The sequence below is a fragment of the Bubalus kerabau genome, chromosome 6, assembly GCF_029407905.1.
Source record: "Bubalus kerabau isolate K-KA32 ecotype Philippines breed swamp buffalo chromosome 6, PCC_UOA_SB_1v2, whole genome shotgun sequence".
In the NCBI taxonomy this organism is placed as follows: Eukaryota; Metazoa; Chordata; class Mammalia; order Artiodactyla; family Bovidae; genus Bubalus; species Bubalus kerabau.
Genome location: NC_073629.1, coordinates 115,873,762 through 115,889,146, shown reverse-complemented (window position 1 = coordinate 115,889,146; position 15,385 = coordinate 115,873,762). Strand labels below are relative to the sequence as shown.

Genomic DNA, 15,385 nt, shown 5'->3' with positions numbered 1-15,385 from the left:
ATCTCAGATACTGCGGAGTAAACCACACCCCGCAGCATCAGTGATCCCAGAAGGCAGGCAGGTCCCAGAACCTGAAGCATCCTTTCTCGTGATGGTGTTCAAGCGCTCTACGGTGGAAAGGGGACACTCGCTACACAGACAAGCCTGGACCTTGCCGTCCTCAGCTCACACTCTAGGTATGATGCCCATGCCTGGGCCTGTAGCCTGTTCCCTTGGGCTTGGAGCCCCAGACACACTCGGGCTGCCCTGGCTCCACACGCTGGGACTCTCCTGCAAAACTGTTTCGGGAAACCAGAACCTGCCCCTACCCACAAAGTTCATACACCATCCTCCCTGGAACTGGGTGCTTCTCCCAGTAACTCAGTAGCTGCTCCAACAGACAGGCAGCCTGCACGGCCCAAACCGCAGGAGACTCGGGGAGACCAGGGGTCTCACTGAGGCCCCTGGATCTGGCAGCTGAGCCATCAAACTCTGCTCTCAGGACAGACACACACTCCGCTGTCCCGAGAGTAGAGGTTGACAGAGAAGCCTGGCAGGCTACAGCCCATGGGGCCACAAAGAGTCGGACTGAGCAATTAACACACACACGGTGTGTTCCTAACCTACCTGGGGACTTCCAGTCAGCGAGTGATGCCAGGAACAGAGTGAACAAGACAGGACTTTTTTTTTTTTTTAATATATATTTTCTTGGCCACACTGCACAGTACATGGGATCTTAGTTCCCCGACCAGGGATGGAACCCACACCCCTTGAACTGGAAGCATGGAGTCAACCACTGGACCGCCAGGGAAGTCCCCAGGATTTCTGACTGTCAAGGGCAGTAGGAGAAAAAGGAAAGGGATGAGGAGAGCTGGCTGCGTGGGGAATGGGAGGGGACCGGGCACCAGGAACAGACAGTCCGTGTCCCCTGGAACACACTGGGAACCCCCTGAGCAGATGACACAGGGGGGCGTCTGGTTTTGAATCAGCCCTCTGAAGGAGAAAACAGCCATTTCTCCAAAATGATGGGCACCTCCATATATTAATAGAATCTAATATTCAGGCGCTCATCGGAGCGATTGTGGGTTCAGCTCCAGACCACCGCAATAAAGTATCAATCACAACAAAGTGAGTCACAAAACCTGGAAGGTTCCCAAGGCGTGTAAGTTACGTCCGTACTGTACCGTCATAGTCTTCTAAGCGTTCAACCGCATCATGTCTAAAAAACCAACATATGTACCTTAATTTTAAACCTCTGCTGAAAAAAAAGGCCGACCAAATCACCTGAGCCTTCAGCCAGCCACAACCTTTTTGCTTGAAAAGAGTTTGAAATCTTCCAAGAACTATCAAAATATGAGACACGGAGGGAACAAATGCTGCTGGGAAAAACAGCACCAACAACTCGCTTGATGCAAGGTAGCCGCAAAACTTCGTCTTTTTTTTTTTTTTTAAAAGTGGGTATCTGAGAAGCGTCAATAAAACGAGGGATGGCTGGGTGACCAAAGAGGGAGGCTGTTGGCTGGACACTGAGCGCTCGCTGCCGGGGCTGTAGGCGAATGTTCCAGCATTGACTCCTGTCTCTGAAACAGTCTGGTGGTAAATGGAATATATTTAGTGGTGCACATCTGTTTCCTTGGGCAAAAACATACTTAAGGTTATTTATTTTTAGTGCCCTGCACATTTATTTTAAGCATCAAAAAGGATAAATTACACAAAGGACTGAGGCCGCAGGACACAGAGCCCAGCTGCTCACCTGGTGGCTTTAAAAAACGAGGCCAGGCCCCACTGGCCAGGGCCCGAGACGTGCCCAGGGGCAAGCGCCTCAGCAAGGTGGGTGTGGGCGTGGGGTGGGCTGCCCTGCACCCACCAGGGGCCAACCAGACGGTCTCTCTGTCTCTCAGACGCGACTGCTCTAAACTAGTGTTTCCCGGTGTGAAAAGAACTTATTAAAAAAAAAATTATTCGTGTCATGTGAGCTATATTTTTGAACACGTTTATTTAAAAATAAACATAGAACTGTCGGTTCACACACAGTCCTCTGCATGCAACTCAGGTGCTTGTTTCAAGAAAACTAAAACGGGCTGGTGGCTGTGAGTTGGGATCCTGTGGAGAAACCCAGAGTCCTCTGCAGGTCACACCTTGAAGTGTGGACACACCGCAGGGCAGGGGTCGCAGACTGTCTCTGGGGGGGGCTGCCGGAGAGTCAATACTCCAGACCTTGCGGGCAGTAGCCTTGTTTGCGTGGGGCGTTTTGTTTTTGTTTATTCTTAGAAGACTTTAGAAATGCAACAATGCCCCCCCACCCAAGGTCTGGGGTCAGCAGCCTGGGAAGCAGCCGGCACCTCCCCCTCCAGGCTTGCTCCCCCGGGAGAGAGACTGCTCTGCGATGGTCCCATTCTTGCCTTAAAACTGGACACAGGAATCCAGGGTTTGCACTTAGCAAAAGACTTTAAAACTTAAAAAAGAAAAAAGTGCATGACCTGTCACTTTGTATAAAAACAGCAAAAAGGATTAGTTTATTAAATTTTTTATTTACCTTCTAGGAGTAAAAAGACATAATAGTTTAAACTACTGTGTGTCAAAAGCCCATATATATGTAACGTGGTTGTTTTGTAAATACATGTTTGTGCAGGCTGCAAAAGAAGAGCGATGCATCCAGTCCTTCGACCGCATGGGCTGGGGGTGACCGCTGCGGGACAGCCGTCTGCCCTCGAGGTTCCTGCTGGGGACAAGGCCCTGAGCATTGGGAATGTCACCTCCCATTTCCGAGGGTGGAGCTGGAACACTCTCAGGAACCGTCTCATTCCCCTGGAAACAGTGTCAGGACTCAGGGGAGGGCGTCCAGCCGGTGTGTCTTAGGACGAACACACTGGCAGGCAGGAGGGGCGTCAGCTCAGACAGACCCAACAACTGTTGTCTAACATGCAGTCAAGTCATGCTCTAACTGGTAGCTCAGTCGGTAAAGAACCCACCTTTAATGCAGGAGACCAGGTTCGATCCCTGGGTCGGGAAGGTCCCCTGGAGGAGGAGATGGCAACCCGCTCCAGTCTCCTTGCCTGGAGAATCTCATGGACAGAGAAGCCTGGTGGGCTACAGGCCAGGGGGTTGCACAAGTTGGACATGACTTTGCTACTAAACCACCACTTAAATCTCAAAAAAAAAAAAAAAAAACCCTTCTTGGGGCTTAACATTTCTCTAGAAAAAATGATCTATCATTTCGACAGTAAAACTTTCAAGACCCCAGTCTCCTTTTTCCTATGAAGGAAGTGGTTTTGTCATCTGTGAAGTCAGGAGGTGTCTCAGGGAAGCAACAATCATGTCCCCCAGCACGCAGGCTACTACTGGGGGACTCTGGGGGTCAAATGACATGACCGAGCGTGTGGGGACGCTTCCCGGGAGAAGCCAGCGTGCACAGCTGCTCAGCTGCTCAGGTGTAAATGACCACCTGTGACTACAGCCATTCGTCCTGAAGCCTCGCCTCCTCTGGGGAGTGCCCGCCCCGACCGCAGGCGCCGTGCCCAGCTCTCAGCAGGCCCCCGGGTTCCCGCTGAATTAATTATAACAATACGGGACGGTGTGTTCAGAGTTCCAGACAACCGACTCAGAGACACATTTTGTCCTGCCAACTCTGTCCATGCCAAAAACATAATCTCCTTACTCTTAATTTTACGGCCTTTTTTTTTTCTTGTTAAAAATGAAGCAGAACCTACTTTCTCCTTAGTTCTTTGAAATAAAGAAACGCGATAATTTTAGCGTTCTTCGCCTGTTTTAAAGGCAACATTATCTGATCCTCAATATGGCTTACGTGCGAGGGGACAGTTATTTAGCGTGCTGTTTACACAGATCAGGACAATGACAAGGGTCAATGATGTGTCTACGGTTAGAGACCGAGTTAGCATCTGCAATAATTAGAGAAGGTGGCTGAACTGACTGACTGCTGCTTTACCTACTAAGCCAACCTACCAGCAGGCTCTTCATAAGGTTTCAGATACTCCTCATTAAAAAATGTTCATGTGCTTTTAATCACTTGGTTGCAAGTAACATGGTAAAATTATGTGGAAACACTGAACTGGCTAGATTTCAAAACTCCTCAAATTTTATTAGCGTTTACAGATTTCGTTCATTGGAACATTAAGCAGCACCCAAGAACGCATTCAGAAATAGGCCTAACATCTGCTGAGCAGTGGTAGCTGACAAAAATTTTTTTTTAAAGTTTATTTGATTTGGAAAGGATTTTTGGAGCTGACAGTTTAAATGCATTTCGTATGTCCCAGAAAATAAAGGCTGGTATTTACCACATGGCTTGTTTCTAAGAAACGAAGTAAACATTCATTATAAACAGTTCATTTTTTAAAAAGTGATTTAAGATACACAGGCTCCTGAGAAGGCTTTTATTGCCCTGATGATACGCACATCTGTCGGGGAACAATTCCAGGGGGTCCTCCAGGGACACAGGGATTAACAGAGAGACGTCCAGCTCGAGGTGACCTGACCGCAGCAGACCCCTGCTTCCAGAGGAAGTGACCACGGCCAGCAGGTGGCATCCCAGCTAGGAACCGGCGGGGCACAGTGGCAAGGTCACCCTGGGCTGGTCACCCTCGTGGGGAACTGTCAGGCTGGACACACCGGGGAGGAGAAGGAGAAGATGGGGGGTGCTCCTCACCCTTTTTGGGGGCCCCCGGGGCGCTGAGGCACGTGCAACCAGAGAAGCTCCTGACCTCCCTCGCAGCCCAGACAGCAACCCCACCCCGGGGCAGGAAAGAACCCGCGAACTCAGGCTCAACCCACACCACCGGGGATGTGGTCAACTATTTTTTTTTTTTTTTTACTACTTTTATTTATTTTTTTATTTGGCTGTGCTGCGTCTTGGTTGTAGCAGGAGGGGTATTTGCTTGCAGCATGCCAACTCTCAGTTGTAGTATATGGGATCTAGCTGCCTGACTTGGAGTGGGGGCAGTCAAACCCGGACCACCCCCTGCATTGGGAGCATGGAGTCCTAGCCACTGGACCACCAGGGAAGTCCCCAGCCCACTTTAAATTCTCTTCTTTTCTCTTGTTTCCAGATGACCACAATGTAGGTCCCAGGCATCTCATACAGAGCTCTGCTGTCCTGAGCTGAGCTGCACTTAAAGCTGGTGGAATAACTTCGCTGGTCATGGGAGCTTGGTCAAGGAACAGGCTGTCTGGGACAGGAGCAGAGAGCTGGGGGGGTGGGGGTGAGCATCACGATCTTGCTCCTGGTAGACATGAGGTCCTCAAGTCATACCAGGGAGAAGAGTTGAGGAGGAAGGCTGTTTACCTGGAGCAGAAGACACAGCAGCAAAGGAGCAGGACCCATATGGACCAGCTGCGCATCCCCGGGCCCCGGCCAGCTCTGCGCCAGCGCTAAGCAGAGTCGTCTACGTATTTACCTTCTCAGTCCCCGCAAACGACTCTCGGAGCAGAGGGAGCAAGTCCACATTCAGGCGGCTGGCTGACTCACCCCAGGCCGGGAGGACCGAGAGTTTAAGCGGCCGAGGCAGGGTGGGAACCCAGGCTTTAACCACAGGCAAGTGAGTCGCGGGCCTGGCACGGAGGCTCAGGGCTTCAAGGAGGAGGGCAGCCCCGTCCCTGGGGACACTTGGGCATCCAGGCACCCCAGCCGTGAGACCCCCCACCCCGTCCCTGGATGCTCTGGGGCTCCCGGGAAACATGTTGCTGCTCCTGGGTCACCAGCTTGCCGCCCTCCTGCGGTGGTCCTGCTCCATCCTTGAAATCACTCAGCCCTCCTCCCCCACCACACACCACGTCAGCAGTAAAGACGGCGCTGGGCATGTACAGGTCCCTGTCCCGGGAAGGCAAGCCAGTTCCCTTCTTCCCGTGGAACTGCTAAGTCTGTCAAACTCCGCACATCCGTACCAACAAGAGAAACAGCTGCAGGCTCCTTTCAGCAAGGTTTTTAAGAGTCGAGACACACCCGGTATACTTCCCCACACCCCGGGGCACAGTACAAAAGCACATCCCACGTTCTATGACTTACGTTCAGAAAGCCTGATTTCTCACCTTGACTTACACACATTATGTAAAGTTTTCCTTGACCAGCCGTTATCTTGTCCTACACCTTTCCTTACTTTAGCGAGACATTCAGGTTTCTTCTGTCCCCCTCTTCCGTTTCAGCCCCTCCTCTTTATGTGGAGGACTGTCCCTCTCCTCCTCCTACCTGGGAAGGACACAGGCTTCCCTCCCCACCTCCAGCATATCCCTTGGGGAAGACCCACCTTTCATTCTCTGCCTACACTCTTTGGACCATCCTAGTCTGTTCTGCTCGTCAAAGGAAGGGTGCAGAGCCAAAACTCCTAGATCCAAGTCCCTGTTTTCTGTTTCGGGGTGGCGGTGGGTGCTGCCACACATATGGGCTGGAGGGACCTGACAGCAGAGACAGATGGAGGCATCGCCCCCGGCACCGTCACAGCCCACCACCCTCAACATCTACCACTCCATCTGCTGGACGGTCTGATCTGTCTCAGAGCTGATGGGTCCCTTCCCCGCCCCTACCACCGGGAGGACAGCTGCTGGGTACCAGCCTTTCTGGGCCCCAGGTCCTCTGTGTGGCCCACGGCAGGAGACACGAGGGAGGAACACAGAGAGAGACGCCTGAAGTTCAAAGCCCTCGGGGACACCACAGTCTCCCAGCTGCAAGGGGACGCGGCTCAGGCTGCCCACGTTCTCCATCAAATCCCTGCATGATACTGGGCAGCCTGAGTTTCCTTCCTTTCTCTTCTTATCTTGAAGGGAGCTAAAAACAGCGGCAGACACATGGGGTCTGAGGCGGGGAGGCGGGGGTGCACGGTGGACATCGAGCATCCAAACACACGAGCTGGAAACTCTGACTACACGCCCAGATCGTCCTTCGCTGGCCGCACCGGCAGCCATCAGCAGGGCACGGGCGGCAGAGGAGTATTCCCATCGGAAGTGAGTGATGGCTGTGTAGTTCCATCATCGGTGTGAAGGGCACATGTAAACCAACCAAATCTTTCTGATGTTCCAGGAGACCAGCGTGGGCCCGGCCAGCGAGGCCTGCGGCAGCTCCAAATTCTTCGTCTCACTAAGAAGTAACGGGGCAACTTCAACAGCTCTGCCTCAACGCCCAGGGTGTACTATACACATGCTGCTCTGGGTTAACTTTCCCTAAAACTGTGATCCATTCCAAACCCTCGGTACCTGTGGGCCAAAATCCAGAGCCGGCTGTCTTCATGACATGAGGGGAACATGGACTCAGACACGGGGAGGAGCCCCTGGACGACAAGGCACAGACTGCAGATGCGTCCGTAGGCCCAAGATCGCCCGGGGCTGGCAGCAACCAGGACCCGGACTCTCCCGAGTTCCCTCCGGCAACAGCCAGCCTGTGAAGCCCTTGCTCTCAGACTCTTGGCCTCTGGAGCCCTGAGAACACAGCTCTGGTTTCAAGCAACCCAGACTGTGGTCACTTGTCAAGGCAGCCCTAAGGACTTGGATACACACACGCTGTCTCACACACACACACACACGATTAAAAATGTTATGTGCATGGCCCCCAAATTTTACTGTTTGTATTATTAATACTTCTGTGGATGTACAGGTTCCCAACTGAGTGACCTACTTTTACATTGCAGGAAGTGTTAGTCGCTTAGTCGTGTCCAACTCCTGCGATCCCATGCACTGTAGCCGCCAGGCTCCTCTGTCCATGGGATTTCCAAGCAAGAATACTGGAGTGGATTGCCATTTCCTATTCCATGGGGAATCTTCCTGACCTGGGATTGAACCTGGGTCTCTTTCATTGCAGGCAGATACTTTACTGTCTGAGCCACCAGGGAAGCCCTGTACATTGCTAATTCACTAATTATAAAAATACACATAATATTTAAATCTATTCCCTCATTTCAAATTGTATCTTTAAAATAATCTAAAGTGGATGCGTCAGCTATCTTTGCCACAAGAATAAAGTATCAACCAAAATGGATCACACAATGAATGCATGACAGATGTCATCCTCTAAAAGCGGACGAAACCTGCACTCGGGAGAAGCCTGGGGATGTGAAAACAGAAGGCGCTGACCACCTTCTCCTTCTCAGGCATCCAGGATCCCCCCAACATGGGTCCGAGTAACACTAAAGGATGGTTGTTGTCGTTCAGGTGCTGTCATGTCCGACCCCTTGCCACCCCACTGACTGCAGCATGCCAGGATTTCCTGTCCATCACCATCTCCTGGAGCTTGTTCAAACTCATGTCCATTGAGTCAATGATGCCTTCTAACCATCTCATCCTCTGTTGCCCCCTTGTCCTCCTGCCCTCAATCTTGCCCAGCATCAGGGTCTTTTCTGATGAGTCTTTCCATTAGCTCCAAAGTATTGGAGATGCAGGTTAAGCATCAGTCCCTTCCGATGAATGTTCAGGGATGAATACACTAAAGATTTTTTACATATTAATTAAAGCAAAAGGACAGCCCTGTGCAGACAGGAGAAGCGCAGGGAAGCCCCTGTGAGCTGTGTGCACAGAGCCCACAGCAACACGCCTCCTATGGAAAGCTGCTGCCCTGTGGAGATGGCAGGGTGTCACTCTATAAGAGGCAAGGGGGGTAAATTGGTAAGCTTCCCTGGTGGCTCAGTGGTGAAGAATCCTCCTGCAATGCGGGAGACCCAGGTTTGATCCCTGGGTTGGGAAGATCCCCTGGAGAAGGGATAGGCTACCCACTCCAGTATTCTTGCCTGGAGAATCCCTTGGACAGAGGAGATGGAGGGCTACCATCCATGGGGTCCCAAAAGAGTCGGACATGACTGAGCGACTAACCCTTTCACACTTTCGATAACAGCAGCAAGGAAATGGGAGGGTCTCACAGCTCACCCAGAGTCCAGACCCCTCAGCCCAGCACCCACGACATAATACCAGCAGCTGTGCCCCGACCTGACCCTTGCTGCAGAAGTCACTGCAGATGCAGCTGAGCTGTGATGGCATCACTGGCTTCCGGCGCCCCCGGAAAGGATCCCTCTGCTCCCACATTCTCCATAAACCTGGGTGGCAACACGGTGCCTGAAAGCTCCAGAACATTCACTGCTGTCAAGCTTCTCGAGGAAGCAAGCATGGGTAATTGATGGATGTTAAGGCGTCTGGCAAGGGTTGAAAACGCTTTGCAATTACAGGTTCCCGGACAAGGAGCAAGGACTCTTTATGTGCCAAGGCTTTTCTCATGCATTTCCTTTCAGAAACAACAAATTCTGGGCCCCTCCTGCCACCACGTGGGACTTGCCCCGGCACGTGGATGTCAGTTCCCTGGTCTGGAGAAGAAATGCAAAGATGTACCCAGCCCGCCTGGTCCCAGGGTTGGCGGCCCTTGGGAAACAAGGGCTCATGGGGGGCTAAAGACTTCCAGGCACCAGGGGGCATCTGCTCACGGTTCTTCCAGGACCCGGAGGCCCTGACACATGTCCACGGCGGGCACCCCTGTAGGCTGCTGGCAATGCCAAGAATAATCCCTTGACCCGGAATCAAACAATGAGAACACAGGTGGCCAGGTGGCAGGGCCAGGCCCTGAAGGTGAGAGCAAACATCGCGGACACTCTATCCCCTGACCTGGGAGCCCTTGGGCACCGGCCCTGCTGAGGGGTGAGACACTTCCACCCTGCAGATGGAAGAAAGGACGTCCCGAGAGTGAACCCGAGATGCTTCCCCACTTTACAATGGATGTATTCTGAAAATCACATGACACTGTGAAATTCGCATTGTTAAGAACGACTGCCTGAAAAGTGGAGAAAGCGGGGCTTCTAAGAGGTCGTGTTTAGGTTCCCCCGCTGGGGATGGTTTTACTTTTGATGCACAAACACGCAAGAGAAAGGCTTCCATGTTCATCAAAACCTAAGGGTCTGCCACAAAGAAAGCACAGCGAGGCCCAAACGTGATGGCAGACACTGAAACGGCAAAAGTCACAATAACGACAAAACAGCACCATGGACGGGGGAAGCGGAAGCTGGCCATGGGCGGGAGAGCTGGGGACCCCCACCAGCCACACCAGACGTCAAGTCGGGCAGGAGAGAGGCCAGCATGCGGCCGCGAAACCGGGGCCCAGACCACGTAACCTATCTAGGGCCTCCACCCCCGAGTGAAACCCAGGGTATCCCGGGCCCACAGGCAGCCTGACTTGAGGAGGTAGGGTCATCAACCTACACAGCCTGCCCCGAGGAATAAGTAGAAACCCAAGAAAAAAAGTCTCTAAAAGACTCTTGGGTGTAATCCAGGTGACCACAGCTAAAACCCACACTCAGACGCAAAGGCACAGGTACACCAGCACACCTGAGTACAGCGTCCAGGAGAGGAGAAAGGGGGCGCCTGTATCACCTCTCTAAAGCACACACCTGTCTAGCATCTGTATCCATCTTTCCGCGTCTAGGTATGCTTTTCCTCCTTGACTTCCACATCCAAGCCTTCACCTCTAATCTCCCTGAAATCATCATGTCGATATGGAAAACGAAAACATTCTCACGTGTCCACTGAGAATTCTGCAACGTCATGGCAGAGCCCCAAAGGTGGCCAGAGAATTCCACCTTCCACGCGCTTCGCAATGATTACAAGGTGCCCAGCAACGAGAGTGAAATACTAGAACAGGTGTTACAGGGAACATGGGAAGCTACTCGGAACTACTGCTAAGAAGACATCTAAGGGACAAAACAGGGTGAAATGTTTAACTTAAAAAAAAAAAAAAAGGATAAGATGAAAACAAAATCGGATGGATAACACAGAACGAGGAGGCAGGGAGGACTACAGTACAGAGTTGGGTCTCTCCTCGCTCTTCAAACAAGACAAGCGCTGCCATGAAGGAAATGTATAGTTACCTGCATCCATATCTGCAAAGAATGGAACAGCCAGTAAGAAAAAGAAGGAACCAGAAATTCAGTGTCTCAGAGTTGGATTTTTAAAAGGTTACACGGAGAGAAAATATAATTTAGAAAACGGTGTGTGTACACTCTAGCTGGATTTGGGGGGACACGGAAGCTACCTGGTTTCCTAGCTTGACTACCATCGTTTTATTTAAAGCGAAAAACAAAACGTGGATATGTTAAACTGAAGAAGTAAAAGCCTCATGGCAAAATAAATAGCTTATTCTCATGCAAAAATGATTATTCCATGTTTACAGTACAATATAAAGGGGGAAAACACACTCAAACGTATGGTGGTGGTCATCTGAAGTGCTCGGGTCTGCGATTATGGAAAGGTCCATACAAATTACGTTATAAACTCAACATCCAAAGTGAAGACATGTCCAAGTAGTAATATTTAAAGGCATGACACTGGACTCAGGTGTGAAGGGACAGAACCACCAGCTAAGAGGCATATTTAACAGTATTCATGGTTTGACTCTATTGCTCCCAATGCCAAGATGAAGTTAACGTAACTGGTTGGCTGACAATACTACCGAAAAAGCAACATAGCTACGGATTTCTGCTGCTTCGTATTTTGTTCTTTTTCTTGACATGGGATATACGACAGTCATGATTTAGAATATGCTAACGAAAACCTTGGCCAACTAAACTCTCTTGAGCTGGAGACGGTCTGCCAAAAGAGCATACCTTCGGGAGACTCCTCCTGGACATACGTGCCGGTCAGATAGCGGTGCACCAGGGCCGACTTGCCGCTGGCCAAGTTACCCACAATGCCCTGCAACACAGAAATGGACAGTCACTAAGGAGCGGTCAGTGTACCACGCTTTCAGCAACCTGCAAACAGACAGGGCTGGAACGGACAGCAATCTGAAACATCGTCTCATTAAATTCTTCTCCGGGAGAAAAAGGGATTCCAGCACCCTCAGTTAACATCACACATCTCTATCAGTCTCCACGGCCTGAGGAATCAACACGGTTTGGACACACGTTGGCTGTGGTGGCATTTTTCCAGATCCCATGAGTGCTGGTTACATTGGGAAGGTGCACAGCCCGCCAACGTGCCCTGGGGACCCTCAAAACTCTCAACAAGGCACGAACGAGGTTATAGAGGACACAGGGGCGTACTGGGCCATAAAGAGGTTAGGGGACATTCTGATACATTCCATCACGACCTCGGGGCAGGATCAGGAGTCCGGGAGGAACAGTGTCCAGCAGGGACCGGAGGGGAGAAAGCCACACCAAGGCAGGGCAGAGGTGGCGAGCTGGCCCCATCTCTGGACACGGGATCCCACATTGCAGGGCTGAGATGAGGAAACACCAGAGGCCTGTGGTCAAGGCGGCCGAGGTGTTCATCCTCCCTGAAACATGGCTCCAGAGAGATGTGAGGGACCACCGTCCCAGCAGGTAGGAACGCACCATCTCCAGGGTGCAAGGCTGGCTTTATCCCATCTTCTGCCAGAGACAGCTCCCCCGTAGACAGCTCTCGCTCCCACAGCTCCCCACAGCTGACACCTGGATGCAGGGACCGCCCCTCAGGACGCCCTCCCCTCTCTGGGGAGCTCATCCCTCACCATCTTCTGTGTGAAGACCCTCCTGCACAATAACCTCTTCCTCCCCGACTAGAACTAACCCCCCAAAGCCGCGCTGAAGCATCAAAATCAATTCCTGCTTAGGAAAAGCAGGACAAGAGCCCTGCCCTGCATACAGCCTCCTCCCAGGAAGAATCTGCTTCGCTCTCCCGCCAGCCAGGCCTCCGGGACACACCTTCCTGCTGACCCTGAACCACCACCCCCCACAAAGTTTTTGACTCTATGGCTTCAAAGACACTGCTCAAGGTCACCAACAAATTGGTTTCTGAAACCCCTCACCTTCCCCTTGCCCTGACCCAGCCCTTCACCAGAAGCTGTAGATGAGGTTCTCTGCAAACTTCTGCCTTGGGCTTCCTCTTGGAATTCCGTCTCAGCCACGTGGGCTCCTTCTCTAGATCCCCTGGATTCTGGATTCTAAAGCCCACCTGAGGGAGCCAAGGCCACATCCCACCTCCTCGTAAGGAGCTTCGGATTCCCACTGTCGTGCCTCAGCCCCACCCCCATTCAGGTAAACCCACACACACCCAAGGCTCCGCATGGACACACCTGACTATTCCCCCCAGCCCGGAGGACCGTTTGTGAGCATCTCCTCCGCCCCACGGGGCAGGCGGTGCAGTCCGTCCACTGGAGCTCGGGACAGCCTTTAGCTCGTCACCCTGCCTGGGAGCTCCCCCTCCTCACCCCGAGAATACCAGAGATTCTTTACGATCAACACTGCAAAAATGCGACGCCCTCATTTCACAACTCTTGGGAAGCCTCTCACTCTGGCTGCAGCTGGAGTCCAAGAATTTCATGAACAGACAACAAAGTGTCCCCTCCGCATCCTTACAATCAGTCTTGATGGAGGCACCCTGGCCAGGCGGGAACCGCACCCATGCTTCACTCACCCAGGCCCTCCTGCTCTACTTCACCCAAGAGTTTAGGGTGGTCTCCGTGCTTCTCTGCACACCCAGCACACTATACACTGCTGATGTTCTTGGCTCTACCTCCCACCACATCCTGTCCCCCAAGACCAAGAACTAGGTCTCGGATACTGGCGAGGACACTCCTCTGTATCCCTACACCCAGTAGTTTCTCGTCCCAACAAAGTGCTGGGAAATATGGGATGGGTGCGTGGGTGGGTGGGTGGATGGGTGAGTAGGTGGATAGGTTGATGGGTGAGTGGCTGGAGAGGATGGATGGATGGGTGGGTGGGTGGGTGGGTGAGTAGGTGGATAGGTTGATGGGCGGGTGGGTGGGTGGGTGGATGGATGGGTGGGTGGGTGAGTGGGTGGGTGGATGGATGGGTGGGTGGATGGATGGGTGGGTGGATGGGTTGATGGGTGTGTGGATGGGTTGATGGGTGGGTGGGTGGGTGGGTGAGTGGGTGGATGAGTAGGTAGGAGGGAGGGAGGAGAGAGCTATGTTGGCTGGTTGGATAAATGGATGGCGGTGCCAATAACTAGGACAACAAACAGATGAATAGAGCAGAACACATCTGACATTAAAATTCGACCTAAAACCCTGATCCCTCCTGTCCTCCCCACCAGCCAGGCTCCTTCCGCCCTCAACCTCCCCTTCCCTGCTTCACGGTCAGTGTGCCAGTGGCCAGACCCCACGCTCAGCCTCACCGCCTCTGGACACCTAGGCCTTTCCCCATCAATCACTGCCCGGAACAAACTCTTATGCGTGCCTCAGCAGCAGTTCAGACGCCACCTCCTCTGAGAAGCCTTCTCAATGCCACGGCCTCAAATAATGCTTCCTCCCAAAGCTCCCTGACCGCCCTCCTCACACAGCCAGCCTGCCTCTTACCTGTTTTCCCAGCATCGTATGTTGCGGGTCTGACTCTCTCCAGTGCTGACAAGGGACTAGCTCTCAAGTGTGTCTGGTTCTCTACCTCCCAGCACTGCCCAAGGCAGATGCCTGCCCCCCACCCCACCCCCGCAACACTGGGCAGATATAATGGATGAATGACTTAACACCAATGAGTAGAAACAAGATGCTTTATCACTACGGCTCCAAGCTCCAGACTATGTGGACAGAACCTAAATAAAGTTGTTTCCTTCCTGATTGGACTCCTGTCCTCCCTTTGCCGTGGGCCTCTATAATCTGAGAATTTTCACCTATTAATTATTCTTTTGCTCAAGGGTACCTGCTATTTGTCAGCTTCACGCTGAGAAAATCCAAAACAGTATGCCACTGAATTGAATTTTTAATTAAGATTAGGCTGCTTCTTTCCCGAGGAGCAAAGTGCTCGAAATCAAACACTATTCAGTCTGTGTTTTCTATGTGTGAAAACATTCTCTCCTTCTGACACATCAACGATTTGCAAAGAATTAACTCACCCCTTGCAAGGATCAAATCGCTCGATCCCCGACACTAGGCAGGGGGGGAAGGTGTTTTATTTGAACTGAATGGTCACCTCAGACACCTTCTTATGTGTGCATACCATGGGCTTTATTTTAATTTGAAACACTGGCAGAAACTAACAGCCAGCTGTGAGGAGGAAATAAAAGAAGGGATGAAAATGCTCTTTAAGCTGCAAAGCTGTGCTGGGATCTGTGAACAGCTCCTGGATACAAACCAGAGAAGAATGGAATCGAGCCAGTCTGGGTCTCCAGGCTTGGGAAGAAGCAAGGTAACACGGGTAAAGGTGCCCTGAAATTTACAGAATCGTGTGTTCTGGTGGTCACACGTGACCACCGAGGGCCTGGGCATCCTCGGGGCAGAACTGTCAACTGTCAGGCCGCACGAAGCATCTTTCTAAATTGATCTCTCTACTGCCCACACTCCACTGCTTACCTGCTAAACACGGAGTTGGCTGAAAAGAAAAGTGAGGCTTTTGGTTAAAAATCCCAGTTGGGAATTCAACGATAACACACGAACGGAATGTGACAAGTTGTGGACTGAGGCCCTCCTCTATGAGGCCGGCGATCTCAGGAGTCCTTT

General features: G+C 51.9%; 1 protein-coding gene across 10 annotated transcripts in view; it reads right to left on the bottom strand.

Moving 5' to 3' along the window:
* AGAP1 (ArfGAP with GTPase domain, ankyrin repeat and PH domain 1) overlaps positions 1 to 15,385 on the bottom strand; it is a 562,171-nt gene that overhangs the window by 352,216 nt on the left and 194,570 nt on the right. For all 10 annotated transcript variants that reach the window (XM_055586531.1, XM_055586533.1, XM_055586526.1 and 7 more), the window contains exon 3: positions 11,556 to 11,643. In XM_055586531.1, coding sequence (XP_055442506.1) covers positions 11,556 to 11,643 — 88 coding nt within the window. The remainder of the gene's footprint in view (positions 1 to 11,555; positions 11,644 to 15,385) is intronic.